Consider the following 21,315-nt stretch of genomic DNA (forward strand, 5'->3'; position numbering starts at 1 on the left):
TGAGTACGGAGGCATTGGACATAGCATTTGCATTGCATTCGCACTCATTGTGGTTTATATATTTGAGTATTATGCATCGATATGGAAGTGGATATGAGGTCTTGATCATCTGAAGTAAATAAGAGGTCATGATTTATTCATTTTTTTCATATGAGGATGACTTTCACAATGATTCGGTTTATCTTATTTTATTATGTATCTATGTTTAAAGAACTCATAGTTTAAATAACTTGTTAAAGCAGTTTGCTTGCTGAGATTTATTCTCACATCCATTTTATCTTTCCAGGTGCTTGAGTGGATGTTTTGCTTGAAGGGATGGGATTAGCTGCACGTCTTCACATCTTTGCCACTTTCTATTTATAATAATAATGATACATTTGTCTTGCTGTAATGAACATAGAGTAGATCTTGTGGTGACCATTTGTGGTTTCTTAATAATGAGTGTGGTTGACCTTTGTTAATTGTTATCTTGTTAAGTTGCTCATTAAATGCTGGTGTGTGATTTACTTTTGTATATCATTTATTTTGTTGCTTCCGCGTTTTACTCTATTTATAGGGTTATGCTGCCGAATTTTTTACTCCAGCATGTGAAAAGTATGTTAGTGACATCTTGCATCTTTGTAGCGCCTGCGGTGTTACAACCTTGCCCTGTACTCTCATCGCCTTCACAAGGAACAGCTAGCTACCGGTGATTTGTAAGTTTTTAGATGGGATGGCCGGTTTTTCCTAGGCTGGACTGTTGCCTTTTCTTTCTTTCTTTTCCCCTGTAGGCTGGGATTGTTAAGTGTCGTCTGTCAAGGGAAACTTGCTTCCATAGAAATGTAACTTGAGTTGGGTTTAGTGTTGCGTGAATTCCATGGATGTGTTTGCAGCAGCCGAACGAAAGGCTGACGATTCCCGACACAGTTTCGTGCTTGTAATGTCCAGCCAAGTGAATTTGGCGTTAGACCGATGGCCCGAGCCGCATTGGCATGTACACGCTGCCGGAGTTTCGATGAAACCTCAGGCCAAGCAAGCGCCCGTCCGCACGAGCCCTCCACGCATGGCGACCGGCCGGCGGGAGCTCGGACGACGGCGCGTGGCAGTCGGTCATGACGTAGCTCGGGCGCTATAGGTGGACGCCGCCGCCCAGCCGGCGACGAGCTAGGCCTGCTAGTAGGCCGGGTTGAAGTGGGTATTTCGGGGCAGGTCTTCGCACGGGTTTCGGTGGATGGGGGGTAATGGGTTCCAGACGCTAGCGGGTCAGGGCGGGTTGGGTATACTGAAAGTACGGATCGGAGAGGGTTGGAACCGGTCCTACCTCGCACGATAGGGGTGCCGCGTGAGTCCCGCAGAAAGGCGGCGCCACCACCGCCGGCCATTGCTTCTCTTGAGCGCGGGCGTGGGTGCCGCCGTCGCGCCGGAGCTCTCGTCATCCGGGGCCTTTCTCTTGCGCGCGAGCGGCGCCGCCGCCGACGTCTCGGCGGAGTCCTCGTCGCCCGCCGCCTTCTCCTTGCGCCGTTGGCCGTCAGCGGCAACGGTTCCCCACACATCGCATCCTCATCCTCCTGAGCCCTGCCGCGGGATCCTTCCACGCCTTCGAGCACCTCTTTCAGACTGGCGAGGTCCCGTACCACCCCGCTGGCCCCGTCCCCGCACGTGCCCGCCGAGGTGGTCGTGGCCGTCACCCGCGCCGTGGAGGGGCACCGCTTGAAGGAGAAGAGGGGGCCGTCCCCGCGCCCGTCGGATGCTACCTCCCCTTCCTTGCGCTCGTGCTCATCGGCCAGGAGGGGCGCCGTCGAAGGAGAAGAGGGGTTGTCCTCGCACCCGCCGGCCGCCGCCACCCCTTCCCTGCTGCTCCTGCTCGCCGATCGGGGCAGCCTGTCCCCGTGGGCACCGCCGCTGCCCCTTCCCTGCACCCGTGCTCGCCGACTGTGGTGCGCACCTGTCCTGTTGCAGCAACCCGTGGTAAAACCCACCATCAATGGGGCGGGTTGGGGAGGGTTGATTAATTAGGTTTTTGGGTGGGGGCAGATCTGCTTAATTATCTCAGGTGTTGCGGGTAGGGGTGGGTGGGGGGCGGGTAGAGCGCCCCCATCAGCAGGCCTACGACGAGCAGGCCGGGCGCTGGCGCGCGCAACTCTGACGTTTCGTTAGATTGCATCAGGAGCTGACTGGTTTTGTTGCCTTGGTAGCTGTGGCCCGGGGCGACGCACAGGCAGGTTAACAGGCCTGATCGAATCGGCCATCCACGAACCACGGAATGGCAAAGGGAAACTAGCGTCCTTTTACGGGCAACGGGCAGTGATGATATATAATGGTACGTGGAAAAAGAAAACTGGCAAGCAAGCAACGTGATGATACGAGGAGTACACAGGATAACTTAAGAAAACGCGCAGAAACCAAGTGCTCCCGGCCGGCACGACGACACCAAGTGCTCCCGGCGCAATGATCCTGCCCGTCCTTTCCCCAACCCCACCGCGCCATCATCTTACCGGCCGCGCGCCGCGGCGAATTACCAGGCGCGGGTGTTCTCAGAGCCGGACGACTTCCCTTCCCTTCCCTTCCCGCCCCGCTTGCAACGAGCCCTCCCAGTCCCAGGCCCCGCTGCTCAGGAAGGATCCAGACTTCAGAGTCGAGGTTTCAAAGCGTCCGTGCGCGAGGCTGACGACGGCGGCGTGGGCGCGTGGTGGCGAGAGATCGCGCGGGCGAGGACGCCGAATTGATGGCACGCGCTTCTGCCGATCCCGCCGTCCGACGCGGGGCGGGCGGGGGGAGCTCTGCTCTGCTCAGTTAACTCTCGTCACGTACCGGCGTTGACACTTGCCTTGGCCGCAGCAACCTGCACAGCCTTTGCCTTTCTACGGCCGGGTTCCATAGCATGCCAATCAATTCCACCGGTGTCGTAACCAAGTTCTTTTCAAATCGTTTTTAAGATGAGCGTAATTTTCCTAGTACACCGGAGGCCCGGCCCTGGAGTTTTCTTCTGTTTTTTTTTCTACTCCATCCGTTTCAAATTGTAAGTTTTCTAGGTTCATAAATATTATTATGCACCTAGACATATACTATATCTAGATGCATAATAATACAAAAAAGCTAAAACGACCTAAATTTGGAACGGAGGAAGTATAAAAAAAATGGGGTGGTTGGCGGGTTAAACAGTATGCAAAGATAAAAGTTTTACTTTTTGCAATGCTACAAGCATTGGTATAGTCAACCCCTACACTCTCTTAGGGAATACTATGAATGATCCTTTACCACCCTTTTTGGCGCCAAACTGCACATGCCTACGTACAAACTCAAAAGGCGAAGATTCTTTACTTTTTTAGCTAGACGGCACTCGTACAAAACAAAAGATCTACAAAGCTCGAATCACCCTAGATTCCAACCACAAGTGAGTAGTGTCCCGGCCTGTTCATCACCACTCCTCACTTGCATGTTAATTTACCCCGCGCCACAATTCACTTTGGCCCATGCCTAATCTTTTTATCACCTTTAAACACACGCGCTCCCCATAACCGGACAAGACCTAAAGGCCCACACATGGAAGTGGCTCCATGGACCCGTCACAGTTTTCCCTCCCCTACATTATCGCACTGCCGGCAAATGCATCTCGCACGATGCCACATCCTTTACGGCCGGCCGTCGGCTTGGCCTCTGCTGAATTTTCTACCGTCGGATTAAAACCGTAACAGTAACAGACACGTAGGCCCCAACCCACATTCTCCCCTGCCACCCATGCCACCGCTTTACTCGAGCCTTCGTGGTGGTCCTCGCATGGATCGAACACAAAACAGCCATCATCATACGTGCCTCAAAGCATCTCAAGTGATCTTTGCATTGCCTCCCAAAAGGAAATCTCAAGTGGATTAGATTACATTGCATGGGTCTTTCTCGTGGAAAAGTACCATAAAACCCCAATGCAACGACCCGAGTGTTGAGCAACTCAACAACTTCAGAGTAGTCTATGCTGAAAAGGAAAGCCATCCATCCATCCATCATCTGCTGCAGCCCCCACTTTTGCAGGGGCATGTGAGCGGCCACAGCCAGCGGTTGCACCGCGATCTGCGTCAGATCAGCCTGACAGGCTTTATCTCCATCTTAATTAGCTTTTGCTGGTGTAATCTAATCTCCCTTTGCTATCCACTTTGGATTAAGAGATTGCACACGAGACAGTACGCTGTGAGTGTGTACACTGGTGAGGTTCTTGTTCATGTGGTGTTGGATCTTGTGTACCCGTGCGCAGAATCCAAGCCATATGTGTCGCCAGATTTATTTGCTGCTACGCCACCACACGCATTGGTTGGTGTCGTAGCAATACGTCCCCGAATTTACTACTGTAGCTGCTGGCTGCTGCTACAGAGAAGCCGCAGTGACTGACTGGTGCTGCTGGTGGTGGTAATCCTTGTGCCCGGAGGGGCCGGGGCGGGCAAGGCATGTGAGCTGACCCGTGCAGCTGCGAGCTGCGAGCTCCTACCAGTTCGGCCAGTGTCCCGGCCGGCCTGTCCCTTTCTATAAAGCCTCTCACGAGCAGTTGCGGTGAGCAGTGAGGATTGAGAGGGAGCTGCCATGGACTGGTACGCGTGGCTGTCGAGGACGGGGCTGGCGCCGTCGCTGACGCACGAGTACGGGCGGCTCTTCAGCCGGAACGAGCTGGAGCCCGGCGACGCGGCGCACTTCGACCACGACCTGCTCAAGAGCATGGGCATCGCCGTCGCCAAGCACCGGCTCGAGATCCTCAAGCTGGCGAAGAAGCAGGCGGAGGCGGAGGGCGGCGGCGAGGGTGCCTCGTCGGGGGCGGCGGCGAGGCTCGCGCGCAGGGCCACGAGGTGCCTGGCCCGCTGCGTGCGCCGGCTGGCCGGCGAAGGCGGAGGAGGAAGCGGCAGGAGGAGGAGGGGCGCGTCGTCGGTCACCGTCGTGCCCAGGATCTGCAGCGGCGACGACGCCGTCCGCGTCGGCGCCGTGCAGCGGAAGAGCGCCACCAAGAAGATGGTGCTCATGATCACCGACGGCGCCGGCGGAGCAGGAGACGGACTCGCCATCGCCAGGGGCTGCGGCGCCGCGCGGCTGTCGGCGTCCTCCCAGAAGGCGAGCTTGATGTTCCATGACTGCTACCACAACGACGATGAGGAGGAGGAGGGCGAAGGGGACGACGAGGAGGAGGACGGCGGCGCCGGCGACGACGACATCAAGTGGGACTCCATGTTTCAGGACCTCAAGCCCACGTGACGGTCAAGTTGCATTGTCTTGTTTCCTCCACGAGCTTCAGCTGCTGCTTCTGTTGTTTGGTGTCTTCGCGTGAGTTCGTCGTCATGGTTTAGTTGTGGCGTGAGAGAATTTTAACAACTCTCTTGGTGGTGTTTGTTCTCGTTCAGAAGAGAAGAACATGGGAAGATGTGTTTTTCTCGCAATGTTCAGCGAATAATTTCGAAATGTGTAGTTTCCGCAGTTTTGTAGTGTCAAGTTGTAGCAAGAATGAAGGCCAATCGAGCCCTGCACGCGGTGTCCCTCTTTGCAATAAGTCAATAGGCAGGGTGAATGAAAGTACGGAAGAACATTGCTGATGGCCTGATGCATGACGAACTCGGATCTTTCCTCGCCTGGGTCAGAAACCGCATCATGGATTCACAATGATGAATGCCTGACCAACGCAAGGCAATGTTTACACCTGTCAAATTTTGGAGTTCTCCTGACCAAATTATACAGAGTTAGATAAACGTGGAGCACTAGACTATGACCAAACAAAACAGGGCACATTATAAATTGCCAACATAGCGCAAACATCATCCATATTCTAAACAGAATAAGCAACGAGCACGCGACATCGTTATAGCTATTGCTGCGTTATAATGATTTCTTTCTACTTAAAGGCAGTGCTACTCTTTTCATCATCGTAGGATAAAAGCTCTAAACGTCGCAATAGTTACGCAGTTGTTGGTCGGCTGGTGGCTGAATGCTCTCGTGCCCGATAGTCCATGGACAAACCGCCAGACAACCAATGTCTGAATTGCAAGATCCTTATCAGCGTAAATAGAAAGGGCAGTCATTATCAGACTGTCGAGCATTACAGCAATGGAAAAAAAACAAGTTTTGAGATAGGAAGTCGCCACAATTCGGAGCGAAGACCTGAACTCCACAATGACTTGCAGTAACATCAATCAGTGGCCACAAGCCACGCGAGTAACTACGAGATGCCAGCAAACAGAGACGTGCCTAGCTATCACATAAAGATAACTCTTAGACTGCTCTCTGTAAACCGGGGAGCCAATGCAAATTTTGCTATAGCATACATACATACATCTCCCATTCATCTTTAACAAGCGATGAATGTGAAAACAGTGAGGTGCATAAATGGAACTGAGCTGTTTAAAATAATTGCTGTAAAACAAAAGGGCCAATCACTCAAAATTGGGATGCTGCAAACAAAAAAATCAGGATCGACTAGCTAGATAGAAATCGCCTGCACTGAGGAAAACGTGCTTTCCTAGCTGTAGAGTGATTGGTGGGTAACCTTCAATGCAGTCGACCGTAATCTGGAAGAATGGAGACAAAACTATAAGAACTGAGAATACCTTCATTCCTCCTGGAGGAAATATTCGTGGTTGACTGTAATGACTGCTTACCATGCCCTTTCCAGCTTGAAACTGGTTTTTCAATCTGGAAAGAGACCTTGATGAAAGATATACTCTCAACGCCTCCACATGGTCATCGTTGACTGTTTCAGAGCGCATGCATACATTACTCAGCAGAGTATCCACATGATCATATGGTTCAAAACTGAAATGACAAGTATCTGCATGGGAAGTTTGCAATTCTGTCTGAAAGATTTACCTGAGGCATGAGCAAGATCTGGTGAAAGAACAGGGCAGGACCTTGCAATGCATATGACAAATGACATGTCATGTACATCATGCGACTCCTCACCAAGTACTACCTGCAAACATCGCCATTTTGAATTTTGTCAAAAATCAGGTTATTAAACATTAGTTTGATAAACTCTAAATACGCCAATGTAAACCTAAATGACAGGCTCAAACTATATGCTATCGGCTGCTAGTTTTGTCCTTCAAATAGCTGCTCAAATTTGCAAACCAAGCCAAGCAAAAGAAAAATTGATAAGAAATCTAAATCTTAAAGATCGGTTGCTATGGAACCCAAAAACACTATCAGAGTACAGATAAGAGATATCTCCCAAATGCATTATACTATTAAACTACAAAAAATATATTGGTGAAGCTACCAGGGATGTAAATTAGTTGAGTAGGATGCATTACTAGAGTTGAATTTGAAGATGCAACAAAAAGGGGTTGAAGATCCAAACTTACCACATCTGTTGGTGCCATTTCCTTCGGGACAAGTGGCGAACCAAGTGCGTCTCTGATATACTGATCCTGTAAAGAATAAAGCAGTTTTCCTGAGAAAGGTGTTCCGAAAACAAGGATCCTTTAGAACAACCAATTTTAGCTGACCTGTGACTTCAAAATCTGTTCCAGTGTATTTTTGTCATTGCCTGAAGATTTATAATACACATCAACCGGATCAGAAGGTTCGAGCTGAGCAGTCTTCCGTAACTTTTGGATCCTGTTCACAACCTGGACATAGATGCTTGTGTTAACCATATATTAAACTACAACTTTAGCTATAAGCAACCAAGTTCCTGGAGAAAGTTAGATGGTTTCTCTTTTTTCATTTGTGTAACTTAAAGTTTGAGAAACAATGTGCCAGGACACAAATAAAGGACACGGTCATCTACCTCTCGAGCAACTCCAGCTTCAAATAATGATTGATCTGCTCGTAGATCTAAAATGACTAAAACGTCACCTACAAAAAAAAGATAACAATGTTACCAAAAAAAAGATTAGCCAAGCTAATATGACAAAGTAGCAAATTCATGACAAACCATCGCCTGCAGCATCAATCTCCTTCTCTGACACATTTTCAGGACGCTTGAATTGTCGGACAACCTAAAAAAGAAAATACAAATGTTAATTCTGTAAAACAAAGATGCTACAGACTGCTCCTGAGGCTGTGGGTAGAAAACTCCCAACAAAAAAAAAATAGTTTCATCATAAAAGTTGAACTATTTGCTCAATGAAGATATGTTCTACAGCATCCAAGCGCTGTGAAGTTAGTTATGATTATGCATAAACTTGAGGAGATGAACTGCTAAACTAAGACACATCAGCCAGTTATATCCAAAGTGATTGTTGGCAATTGTTGTGCCATCAAACAAGAAACGCATGTACATGGAATATTACCTTAATATCGTCCAGCTTCAAGCAATGACCAAAGAATGTAACCTCCCCACTTTCCTCAAAGGCTAAGATCTGTTCCTGTGTCATCTTCTTCACCTCATTTGACACCTTGCCCATGTCTTTTCCAAGTCTTTTGCCTAGGACACTTTGAAAACACCACAAGCACTGAGCAGTAGATACAAATGGGAAATAATTGGTGCACTGGACTAATCATACCTGAAATTAGGTTCAGCCCGCAGAGAAGCATACATCAATGGATCATTACATGGAGTGACAGTCTTAACATTGATTTCTTCCATGACATACTACATGGTACAAAGTAGATGCCGTCAGCATTCAACACAGAAGAAGCAAATGTAGAAAACTAAGTAACAAGAAAATTGAATAACAATGAACGCATCTGGTTGGTGACAGCAAAACAGTTGTATAATTCCAGAATTGGAAACAATTAACAAACTCATTGCTGATAGGTTTCAGTATGACAAACAAACCTCTTTAAGTTTCCCAGTGATGTCTTCAAGAAATTCATTGTCTGGATGCACAACCACCATCTCCCTGAAACTCAAATCAGGTACCATATGACAAAGTCGAATGCTACTAAATGCATTGTGCATTTTTTCCCATTTTTAAAATGCCATTAAAGTAAATTTTGTATAAAACTCGGACTGTATTTCCATCTGACTTCAGCAGCTTCAACCATCTTGATATTCATACACATATATTCTTCTTCTAGTTCCATGTACAGGAGTGAAAAACACAGCTCAAATTGTATCAATGTTACAACAACTACTACTACCCTCAGATTTCATTGATTTCAAAATAACTGTAATCTTCCAAAATGATGTGCACCATTATAGAAAATATATAAATGCATAATTTTAAGGGAGCCTGGACATACTTGAGTGGTGTTTTGAGAGCTTTGTTATGCCGCTCACGAATATTGCGTGCAAGATCAATTATGGTCATCATCCTACTTACGCTTTGCTCAACACGCTCATCTCTCTGATAATTCAGCAAAATCAGTTGCACATTAAGTCATAAGTCAATCTGATAAATTAAGACAAAATAGAACAATTAGATGAAGACCAGTTACCTCTCCGGTTGTGGAGGGGAACTTGCAGAAATGAATGCTCTCCTCAGATTTATCTGACACTTTCCGCAGATTTTGATAAAGAACTTCAGTAAAGAACGGTGTAAATGGAGCCATCGCCACACAAGTTGTAACAAGAGCCTACATTTTTGTAAGTTGTGTCTTAAACTGGATAAAGAAGCACAAAAAATAATTCTGCGTGAAAGGGGACTTTGAATATATAAAAAAATACAGAAATAACGAAATGGGGTGATATTTGGTGCCACCAGACATGACTACTTTGGAAGCTCAGACTAACTTCTAATCACAGTGAAGCAAAGTAGCAACAGAATCATCACAGTGCCACCCTAGCTACATAAGCAATGGAAGGGGGGAAAAAGCTACATAAAAATGACTCATCAGCATCGTGGAAAAAACAATATAAATCTTGATACAGTCATAGATGGGCGGAACAGATGATATTGGCACCTTAAGAGCAAGTGATGTATGAGCTAGCTTCAAAATACTTATTTTCAGTAATCCATAGACAATTTGCAGCAAGTATTGACCAAAGAAAGCTGAAAACTGTGCACTACTTCACATCACCGTAAGTACTTACATGGTACAGCGTTGAAAGAGAAATTCTGCAGTCTCCTTCTCCAGTACGTCCCTTCAACCGTTTGCGATTCAATCGCACATATATGTTAGTAAGGTTGTCGATGTATTTTACCAAATAAGGCACAACCTGAAGGGGCATGAAAGATAACAAATTAGATCAATCGGTCATAACACAACAGATCTTAAAAGGGAACAAATATCCAGAAAAACAGTTAAGCATTCAACCGTGTAAAGACGATATGCATCCATCTCCTGTCGAACAAAGCTAACTAGACTTTCAGTTGCAGAGTTTATCCAGTGATCTAACACATTGGATGACTTAAGAAGTGACGCTTGGTCAATTGGAGAAAATACAGCAAGACCCTCAACTTCAAGTCTCTTTGCATTTTGAACAAAGAATCTGTAAGCGTTATACCATGGGAGGAAGACATCTTTCACCTGAAAAATTTAAAGCATGTCAAATTGGGGGTCATGTTCTTTTCCTAAAGGTAGCAATTAACAATTGCTAATTAACATCATGTGATCTATATGCAGACCAGTAGCCTGAACAAACAACATTAAGGGAGCACAGAGCTTTCAAGAATCAACTTACGACACCATAAACACCACTACGTTTGAATCGCAGAGACTCTGCCCGTACAACTGGCGAGTTTATCAAATATAGTCGCAAAGCATCCTGAAAGAAAAGAAATTCCATCTTAATTACTGAGGGCAACACAGAATCGATATGCATATGTATCTACCGAAAACAGCCATTGACTTGTTCAAAGCAAGCACTACATACCGCTCCATACTCATCAATGAGATCTGTGGGTGAAGGGTAATTCTTTTTACTCTTGCTCATTTTCTTACCATCCTCAGCCAAGACAAGACCATTGCATATAAGATTCTTAAATGCAGGCTTCCCAAACAGTGCTGTTGAGAGTACCATCAGAGTATAGAACCTGCAGTATAAAGCCACATCATAAAGGTGAAATTCATCCACTATTATTGAGTATGGCATGACAGCTTGAAGCACAGTGACAGTCACAATTACAGGCTTTTCGGTTTCCGCACCATACCATATACATCCTAGACCCAAAATATTAAGGATTCTCATTAACCATGGGAGGAAGTAATATAGGATAAAGAAAACGAAAATATTAAGAACTAGATAAGATTCAAAAGTAAGATTACTCAAATTTGTAAGGACATAAAAGTATAAAAACAAAAGTATGAAGTGGGAGAATTTAGGTGCCTCTTAGTGCATGTTATCAGCAAACAGCAATTTCATGTCCACTAGTTACCTAAGAACATTAGTCCCTACTATTCCCATTTAACTCTACTCTCATTCGATATATTCTGTCATCTGTACATTTTTGTAAGTAGGCAAGTTTATATGAAAACATAAGAAAATAGAGGGTGTGACTTTAAAGAAATGAAATATGTTCGCTTCTTTTGAGTAAAAACATCCACCACATTCTCTTCACCAAGATTTTGAAAAATAATGGTGATGATATGTTTATTACTGGATGAATATGAAAGTAGAGAAATGGAGAGAGGTCACCCAAGCACAAACATCACTTAGTAAACTAATCATGTCTTCTGCACAAGCAAGGAAGCAAAGCCCGAGGCCCAGTGGAGCAAAGTGTAAGGAAGCACATGGCTTCAAACAGATAGATATGTCTTCATATGTGTCCCACAAATTGAACGGATACACCACAAGAAAAAACACATATCGCATATGATCATGAAACATCACAAAAGGCCATAATTGAACAAACAGAAGGAAATGCACCCTCCAATCATTACTAACAAATGAAACATAACTTCCTATTATTCTGAAGAGAGTAACTAACCATCCGCGTGTTTGATCTAAACCCTCTGCAACAAAATTGCCAGGAAAATTCTTTTCAAATAGTTCCTTATTCTCAAATGGATAATGAATGTAGGCATATGGCATTGACCCACTCTCGAACCAGCAGTCGAAAACCTGGGTAAACAACCACAATTGCTTAGTGAAAACCATTTCAAAACCGAATAAAACACTGATATGTTCAAGCATTCACATCCATGGCATTGAGAAGCCATAACATGGATAACTCTGATAAAAGCAGAAATAGATGCAGCATAAATTTAGTACAATTTCAACCATCTATTGAAATGCAAACTTCAAAGCTTGCAGAGTACCAACCACATCAGCAAAACCAACATAACAACTGATGCTAAAGCAATTCTAAGCAACAATAAGAGAAGGCATGACCACACGAGAGTTTCTCACCTAGACACTTAATTCAAAAACTTGATTGGTACGTATTAATTAAATATTTTAAACAAGTTTTTTGTTTTCTTGAGATCAGAATTGCTACATTCAATCATATTAGAGATTACTAGGAGCAAACATTTTGCACTTGAATCGTTGCAGGTCTATTATGACAACGTCTCATTTACTGGTATATTCAGTCTAAATATTGTACTGCCTTAAGAAAAATGTACAGAACATCAGCATAAATTAAGGTGTACACCACATGTAAACAAGAATCCCTTGATAAGGGCCTAAAGGAACTTACATCGTCAACACGTTTGAGCACCCCAAACTCAGGTCCTCTCTTAGAGGGAATTGTAATATCATCAACATAGTGTCGGTGAAGATCAGTGACCTGATGGTATTTTAGAAAGACTAAACAAAGGTTACTTATTATTTTCCACAAGAAATGTCTCAGAAACAAAGAATCGGGAATAACAAGTTCACCACTGTTTCAAATATTCAATATACAGTAAGATCAGAAGAATATACATCAAATTAATTGAATCAATATTAGATAGATGTTAACCTTGACTCCAGATAATTTTTCTAGTTTCTCGATGGAATCCATAACAACAATTTCTTCACCATCCTGACTCATCCACAGTGGAAGTGGAGTACCCCAGAATCTACTTCTGCTAACAGCCCAATCACGAGCTCCTTCAAGCCAGTTGTGAAATCTTTTTTCCTGCATGAATTCATTGTTAACGAATAAATTAAGTTAAAAAAACAGAAACCTTTTTGCATCATACTTCGTGAATATGTTGGTATTAACCATAAACTCTCCAAAAAGTCTTATGGCAATAAATAAGACTCTCGAAACAGTTGTATGTATTGAAAACAATGAAAAAGGAAGCAGTGTTAGAAACATGGGATGGAAACAGAACTGAAAAGGCAAAACAATGTGCGCATTGGTGGCACATCTAAACAATATGCAGCTACGAGCAGATCAAGCACATATGCAAATGATTATGAAGCACACTATTCCAACACAGTTCAAGGAAACCATTAAATATGCCCAAAAACTAATCACATGTCAGACGACTTCATCATTGGGAATAAGAATGCTGGACCTTGCTATTACAAAAATATTTCATGATATATAATCCGTTCCATTTAACATGATATAATGTTATAGATCTTGCTACTTAAAGTGTTGCATGATCATGTCAATGTCCTAATAGACTTATATTTCCAATAGAGGAAGTATTTTATTTGGCTGCCATACACCTACTTGGCGTGGTTCAGCACTCATGCCAACCACAGGTGCTTCAATAAGCACATTTCAGATAACTTCAAGGTCTGAAAAAAGAAGCCTACTGACCCTGTGTAATGGGTGTATTAAGAGTTATTAATGCCCTACCCTAATTATTGTGTGCCTTAAATACATGTCTCCATGCAATAAACTTCCATAACCACAATACTCAAAGCTCAGATTAAGGACTAAGAGGGGCGCCTCCACATGGGATTTCTCTCTACAAGGTTTCTTCCAGATGGTACTGCGTCAAGAGCAGAAAGGTGTAAAATACCTTAACATAGTCAGGCACCCAGTAGGTCTCCTTGTTACATTCCAGCAACTGGTCCTTAATCTTCTCGACCTTGACAAACCTAAAGAACAGCTACTTCAGGATACAAGTAATGCAGCAGGAAAACTAATGGAAGAAAAGGGCAGATGAGCTGAAGTAACATACAACCAGCCAACAATAAAAAAGTTGTTTAGTCCCAAGCAAGTTGAAGTAGGCTAGAGATGAATCTCATATGTAGTACTAGGGATAAAGGAAACAAAACAAATCAGGAGGGCTTATTTATGTATCTGGCTCACTATAGCATGATAAAAAAAATCCATAAAGTGATTGTTCCATATGGTAAGAAGAGGTATTGGACAGGATTGACACAATATCTGAACAAGGACCCATTTGTACTAACTTAAATCAAGCTGAATGACAAAATCATCAATTGTCAGCATAGGGACAAAATATATATGCACTGTGTAGAAGGTTACCAGCTTGGAACAGCCCGATAAATAAGAGGAGTACCCGAGCGCCAACAAAATGGATAAGAGTGCTCAATGCTCCCTTTACTAACAAGTCTTCCTTTATCCTGTTCATGTTGTTTATCACTTTTCAGAGTGCAATCCTCAAGAAAATAGAAATAATGGGTGATAAACATTATAAACTTGACACATTGTAGTGTCTTATCAAACCAGTGTATGAAATCTGTATATAATAGTTACAGGAATGCTGGTTGGGCAACAAGAATCAAAGGTTATTTAAAGACTAGAGATATGACCCCATAGAAAACTGAAACAGCAACTTGCCTTAACAGCACTGATGATATCCTTGTCAGCTTCTTTGACATATCGCCCTTTAAAATCAGATATTTTTTCAATGAAGCACCCATCATCATCAACAGCAACAACAAGTCCAGCAGTCTGCATGAATAAGAGCACAAAATCAGATATCACCATTGCACACCATCACCAGAGATGAGGCATCAATCAATGAAGCAGCATGGTAAAGTGTACCCGTTGAAAATTAACAACATTGTGGCAAAAAGGAAAATGAATCAAAATCTCAGACTAGCTAAACTGTTTAAGATAATAGAAAAATACTGAACTGAGCTCTAGCTCTATATCAAATGCGCGTAGTAAGTACTTTCACTGATCTAAAAGTCTTTATAAAAATGAAAAGAAAAATTTAGAGAGAGGTATTAGAAAAATTGAGTGTTGAAGCATTTAGCATTTTATGTTGTATCTTTAGAGTTGCAGCATGCTGATGGATGCACTCCAAGTGTCAATTAAGGGTGAAGGCATTGTGCCACCGTGTCCTTTTCTCCAAAACTGTCCTGCTGTCAGATCATCGGTAGTTTGATAGTATTCATTTTAATTAAAATAGATAAGGTTATTGCTCTGCGTTTCTGAAAAGAAGTTAGCTGCTCTAGTAATATTCTCGTTTGTATCAGCGCTGGATACCTTGCAGCTATTAGTTAGCCTGAATATTCATGATTAAAGAAGAATAAATCCAACCTCAAATATCCCAGCAGCAAGGCAAACACGATGGTCATCTTCACCAAAAGCAGGAGCACAATGGACAACACCAGTTCCACTATCATCAGTGACATAGTTATCCGCAATCACTCTAAAGGCAGTCTCTCGAAGTTCCAAGAAAAAATCAAATAGAGGAGTATATCTGCAATCAGAGAAAAAGGCAACGAGAACAAGAACAAAACAAAGCTCAATATTTTGTACATCTCATGAATTCGAGATTCTCAGACAATCTTCAGCAATAATCAAGAATGGGTATTGCTTCGTATGAATAACATCTACCACTTATAAAAGTTCAGTAGACTTAGTGGAACCGTTGTTGAGCAACCTAGCTACCAGTGCAAGATATCCAAATGCAACAATTTTGTAGAATTACATTTGGTGTTCAGATCCCAAGCTATATAGACTACTTAGCTCATGGCAGTAAGGTCTTACAAAGTGTGTCAGTGGTTAAATAAAAGGATAACAGGAAGCTGATCTAAGGAAGAGCTCTATATTCAAGCCACACCTCGAGTAAATAGCATAAGAAATTCCAGTTCACAAGCTCTACCAAACACTTAAAAAGTGCAGGCAAGTGAAGATGCATGTAATATAAAACGCATGAACACTATGTTGTGGATATCAGATCATAAGGAAACAAGACCAACTACGAGATTGGTCAAAATTCGAAAGAAAGAACTCACTTTAAGCCAACCAAGGATGACCCTGGAATCTTTGCCAATAGCTCATATGATTCCTTATCTAAACCATCCTGAACAGCTTCAGCATTGCTTCCCTTTGAAGGTGCTTGCTTCTTTCCTGAAGCTTTGGCCTTAACTGGCAACTGCCCAAGCCTAGATTCCGCAATAACATATACGGCTCCATTTGACTTGTCCTTAACCTGTTTGTACACAGTAAGCATCCTCAAACAACAGTTTACAGGTAGAGAAGTGCATGAATAATAAAGTTCTCTCGTGACAACCAACCTGGGGTGGCCTGTAGACATGGAACAGAATAGGAAGACAGCATGCAAAAATGAAAAGAAAAAAGGGTCCAGAAGCAGAAAAGTACCAACCTTTACATATGTGAGATTGGCATTGACACATAATGCAAGGTTACTCGGAAGTGTCCAGGGTGTTGTAGTCCATGCAACAAGAGCCGCATTGTCCGCATCACCGACAATAGGGAAGGATACCATTACTGCTGGGTCAGGTACAGTCTATGATACAATTTAAAAATCAGTTACTGTAAATTGCAACAACAAAATTAGCTAGTGCAAGGAAGGCAATAACTAACCCTGTAGTCCAGTGCTGCCTCAAAGTTAGACAGTGCGGTTTTGCAGCCTGTGCTGTAAGGCATCACCTGGAGAAAGAACAAAAGTTCAGGAGGTTTTAAGGAACTCCTTGCATTACAAAGAACAAAAACATAACTCCGATCCATTTTGTCATTTTAGATAGGAGCTTATTACCGGATAACATGTATGTTTTTAGTTCTTCTATTTCAAGATGGATCAAAAGGCAACTTGTACAGAGATTTCAATATTTGTTGTACATTAGCGGTAACTACAACGCACAGATTACCCTAGAATCGACACATAATTCCTGTGATGACAACCACAGCACACCCCTAAAAGACATGCGTGCGGTCACAGATGCCAGATCAACATATTAGAAACAAAGCATTCCCTTACAGAAGCAATATATATAAAGCAGGGTCAAAAAGTAGTATACTCCATGTAATGATATGTACTTCTCACATTGAGATACTGCAAAATTGCAAAATACTGACAATTGCACATATAACCAACACAGCAATTTTACACCCGAAATAAGATGAATAGTTAGTGGCAAAGTTGAAAACACCATCAGGACCAATTCACTGAATCCTGACTTGTCAAACTAAATTCATTGAGTCCTAAGCTCGTCGAGCTTCATAAAAACTAACTAAGAACTATACGCGAGGTTAGAAAAGCGACCTTGAAGCCCCTGTAGACGAGGTCCTTCTCCCAGAGCTGCGCAAACACCCACCATACGCTCTCCATGAAGCTGAGGTCCATGGTCTTGTAGTCGTTCTTGAAGTCAATCCACCTCCCCGTGCGCGTGACGACGGCCTCCCACTCGGAGACGTACTTGGTGACGATGCTGCGGCACGTCTCGTTGTACTTGCCGATGCCGAGGTCGAACACCTGCTGCCGGTTGGTGATGCCGAGTGCCTTGTCGATCTCGAATTCTACGGGGAGGCCGTGGCAATCCCATCCGAACCGCCGCGAGACGTGCCGCCCCCGCATCGACTGGTGGCGGGTGACCACGTCCTTGATGGTGCCGGCGAGTATGTGGCCGTAGTGGGGCAGGCCCGTGGCGAAGGGGGGGCCGTCGTAGAAGACGAACTCCTCGCCTCCCTCAGTGCGGCGGAGCTGCTCGTGGAAGGCGTCGAGCTCCGCCCACAGCTTGAGCACCCCCTCCTCCTGCGCCGGGAAGGAGAAGTCCTTCCCCTCGCACACGTCCTCCATGGCCTCCTCTCCGGCGGTAGCGGACGCGCCGAAGGGGGCTGGGATTTCGAGCGAGGCGGCGGCGAGGGCCGCGAATGGGGCTAGGGTTTCAGGCGGCGGCGGCGAAGGGAAGGGTGGGAGTGGGATTTGCTTGGGAGGGGAAGACGAGGGTTTAGAGCTGGAGCTCACGTGCTGCGGGCGTGCATTCCTTCCCTTGCCGGATTGGGTCCGAAGGAAATTTCCACCTCGACCCCTCAAGACTTCCTAATTTATATGCAGTGCTAGCAGTAGCAGGCAAGTAAACCATTTTTATTTTCGCTGGTAGAGTAGTGCTCAAGTAAAACCTTTTTCTTTTCATGGTTGCAAGTAATATTAGTCAAGTAATCCTTTTAGCTGAGTACAACTATAGCCTATGTGATCCCAATGTCGGCATGCAACATGCCAAAAACCGATATTTTAAATTTGCAGGGCGACTCTCGTGGACAATTCACATATGAATTTTGATTCAAAGGTGTTGGCTACAAAATATATTCGAGTGGCAAACCTCGAAATCAGAAGAACCATCTAGACATAAAATACGCATGCACGTAGGGACTATAATGGATGAGGTAAGGTAAAAGTGTAGTAAAGAATATGTACACGACACACCGCTAAAATTTTACAGCCGCATCTTTACCCGTCGGATGAAGCTATAGACCCACACTCAATGACGGATCTCAAACCTAGTTCGTTTGGTTTGTATTAAAATTTATTTAAATCTATTTCGTTTAGCTCTGGTTCTAAGAAACTTATATGATATAATTTGATTGATCTCTTTTTTATCAATCATGCCTCCATCACTGCCCACACCGTCATCTGTGGGTGGAGATTTGCATCCACATCCACATACATTATAAAATTTTGTCATCTCTACATACAAAGATATCAGCAACAAATACTTAAGCATATGGTATATTTTTTCATTCCATGATTGGACCATCATATATAAAATTTATTCAACTGTGTTATTCAAAATTCTATTTGGATGATAAACTTTCAAACCACTGGATCTAGTGAATTAGGAACAGAGGGCATCGGAGTCCATATAGAAAGAAGGCATGAGCTAGCTAGTCATAATGAAACACCTGAAGATGGCGAGCAATAACAACGCACAAATGTGTCTGCGTCTGGAGCATGTCTCAGCACACATCGCGATACGTGAAAAGCAAGATTTCAAAGGCAACGCATGTAACACAAAACGCAACTGGCTCCCCACGATGTGTGGCTGCAGAGCGTTGTTCCAAGCAGAACCTACATTTAATCAACAAGGTCCGCCGCGAAATTTATAGCAATCTTCACTAAAACATGGTCAAATTAAGTTAATAATCTGCATTGATCCTTGTCTTGCATTTGCATCCACGTCATTTTGCCGATGATGAAATTGAAAACACAAAAAATACTTTGGATAACTTAAGCAGTAAACTCGTACATCTAAGGAATCTCTAAGCGGATTAATTTGCATTGTAACATGGGCTATTCACTTTGATAATTTTATTTTGGTAGATGGGTCAAATAGAATACGCCTTACAATTTGAAACTAAGGGAACAGTAAGTAAGGCAGATTGATAATAAACTGGCATAATCTATAAATAAAAAAGAAGAAAATGAGTGATCGAAGTTGAATAGGCGTCCGGCCATATATGCTTCATACTGCCTGTCCAGGCGCTCGATAAGGTTGTCAAGCGCGGCTCCGCGCGCAAGCTTGAGGCCGTAGTACTGCAGCTTGCTGGCGTAGGCAGGGTCCTCCCAGTAGTTGCACTTGAAGATGTTCTCCATCGTCACATCCGGCTTGTGCTCGTCGTGCTCGTACGCTCTCTTCCTCGACCCCGCCGCGTGTGGTTTCTTCATCTCCTCCATCGTCTCATGGTCTACCTCTGGTCTCTTCATCGTCCCCGCGGTCGCCGAGCTATTTGTTAGCAGCTGCGCAGCCGTCGATCATTGCGGTCTCTGATCCTGGCGGCGCGGAACTGTTCCGATCTCCTGCTACCCTGACTATATGTCGGTGTCTCAACAATTGCCAAAGAGCGTGTATTGCCATGGCTCCCTGTAGCGCGATGTTTTAATTTATAGCCCTGGCCGCTGTACGTGCAGTCGTCGGACTCGACCTAGGCCTAGGATTTTCGATCGATGGACGGGCCGGAATCCTTGTCCGACTCTTTCTGGCCAACCGAATCGGAGACATACTTGGTGACGATGCTGCGGCACGTCTTGTTGTACTTGCCGATGCCGAGGTCGAACACCTGCTGCCGGTTGGTGATGCCGAGTGCCTTGTCGACCTCGAATTCGACGGGGAGGCCGTGGCAATCCCATCCGAACCGCTGCGAGACGTGACGCCCCCGCATCGACTGGTGGCGGGTGACCACGTCCTTGATGGTGCCCGCGAGTATGTGGCCGTAGTGGGGCAGGTCCGTGGCGAAGAGGGGCCCGTCGTAGAAGACGAACTCCTCGCGCCCTCCGTGCGGCGGAGCTGCTCATGGAAGGCGTCGAGCTGCGCCCACAGCTTGAGCACGCCCCCTCCTGCGCCGGGAAGGAGAAGTCCTTCCCCTCGCACACGTCCTCCATGGCCTCCTCTCCGACAGTCGCGGCGCCGGCGTGACGCTGTAGGGGCCGGGGCTGGGGTTCGAGCGAGGGCGGCGAATGGGGCTACTGGGCTAGGGTTTTGTCCTTTTCGGGGCTACTCGCAGGCGAGTAAACTTTTTTTTTTGGCAATGCACGTAGGGTAAGTAATTTTTTTTCTTTTGACCCGTGACCGTGAGTAGCCAATTCACAAATGGATTTTGATTCAACCGTGTTGATTATTGAAAAAAAATTTGGATGATGAACTATGAAATCATAGAGCACAACCATCCGAGGACATCAAAACATGCAAGGACATTAGCAGCAAATATTTCTAATTTGCAGTCTTTTTGGAATCCCATGAGTGGCCAATTCATACATATATGAAATTTGGTTCAGCTATACTATTAAGAAAATCTTTTAGAATGATTATCTGTGAAATCACTGGATCTAGTTAGTGAACAGGGGACATCAAAGTCCAAAAACACCTAAAGAATCACGCGAAGGATAGCTCACAACAACAGTAACCTGAATCACCACAAAACAACAGTAACCTGAATCACCACAAAAACAAGAGACCATAAATATTTGATCGATAAGGGTCACAGCAAGAACAAAATCAGTAGCTCCATACACATGTTCACTAAAATATGGTCAAGTTGATTTTGCATTGAATCTCTGCGTTCCATTCATAATTTCATTTTTACTTGTGAAATCGAACCTAATAAAATCTCTATTCCTGCAATTAATAATACGTAAAAAAAGATGAAATTGAAAACACACAACATAATCACATCGATTACATGCACGTTCATTTGAGGTACGCGCTTCTAATCATCGCTCTATCTAAGAGCAGAGTCTACACGCATCGATCTCCAGCAGTGCTCGTCGACGTGCTCTAGGTAGAACCGGCTCGGCATCCACACGTGCCTGCGCCACCGCGCGTACTCGCTGAACGCCCACCCGTACGCCCTCGGCGGCGCCAGCGCAGCGACCGCCACGCAC

At 44.6% G+C, this 21,315-nt stretch overlaps 2 protein-coding genes and 1 pseudogene across 2 annotated transcripts; 1 reads left to right on the top strand and 2 right to left on the bottom strand.

The window, feature by feature from the left end:
- Positions 1-3,928: 3,928 nt before the first annotated feature.
- On the top strand, positions 3,929-5,427 carry LOC117851417 (uncharacterized). Its single transcript, XM_034733235.2, has one exon. The coding sequence runs from the start codon at positions 4,549-4,551 to the stop codon at positions 5,206-5,208; it is 660 nt and encodes a 219-aa protein (XP_034589126.1). The 5' UTR covers positions 3,929-4,548; the 3' UTR covers positions 5,209-5,427.
- A 770-nt stretch (positions 5,428-6,197) lies between these two features.
- Positions 6,198-17,914, bottom strand: LOC117851413 (isoleucine--tRNA ligase, cytoplasmic). The gene is made up of 27 exons (XM_034733228.2): positions 17,203-17,914; positions 16,524-16,589; positions 16,303-16,446; positions 15,932-16,128; positions 15,231-15,393; positions 14,523-14,636; positions 14,208-14,305; positions 13,735-13,813; positions 12,735-12,893; positions 12,471-12,560; positions 11,760-11,893; positions 10,706-10,865; positions 10,514-10,597; positions 10,147-10,359; positions 9,923-10,048; positions 9,328-9,465; positions 9,133-9,236; positions 8,726-8,789; positions 8,451-8,539; positions 8,238-8,379; positions 7,880-7,943; positions 7,733-7,800; positions 7,449-7,571; positions 7,305-7,370; positions 6,811-6,913; positions 6,603-6,694; positions 6,198-6,512 (listed from the first exon to the last, which is right to left on the bottom strand). Exons 1-27 carry the CDS (start codon positions 17,734-17,736, stop codon positions 6,411-6,413), a joined length of 3,516 nt encoding a protein of 1,171 aa, XP_034589119.1. The 5' UTR covers positions 17,737-17,914; the 3' UTR covers positions 6,198-6,410.
- A 1,951-nt stretch (positions 17,915-19,865) lies between these two features.
- LOC140222649 (isoleucine--tRNA ligase, cytoplasmic-like) lies at positions 19,866-20,316 on the bottom strand (annotated as a pseudogene).
- Positions 20,317-21,315: the final 999 nt, after the last annotated feature.

This window comes from Setaria viridis, chromosome 4, assembly GCF_005286985.2.
Source record: "Setaria viridis chromosome 4, Setaria_viridis_v4.0, whole genome shotgun sequence".
Classification (NCBI taxonomy): domain Eukaryota; kingdom Viridiplantae; phylum Streptophyta; class Magnoliopsida; order Poales; family Poaceae; genus Setaria; species Setaria viridis.

Excerpts from the sequence above, each read along its gene's own strand:
- LOC117851417 (XM_034733235.2), top strand. The coding sequence starts at position 4,549 with ATGGACTGGTACGCGTGGCTGTCGAGGACGGGGCTGGCGCCGTCGCTG.
- LOC117851413 (XM_034733228.2), bottom strand. The coding sequence starts at position 17,736 with ATGGAGGACGTGTGCGAGGGGAAGGACTTCTCCTTCCCGGCGCAGGAG. Across the intron at positions 7,572-7,732 it reads AAGCTGGAGTTGCTCGAGAG|GTTGTGAACAGGATCCAAAA; the intron begins GTAGATGACCGT and ends ATCTATGTCCAG. Across the intron at positions 6,695-6,810 it reads AGATCTTGCTCATGCCTCAG|TCAACGATGACCATGTGGAG; the intron begins GTAAATCTTTCA and ends GCTCTGAAACAG.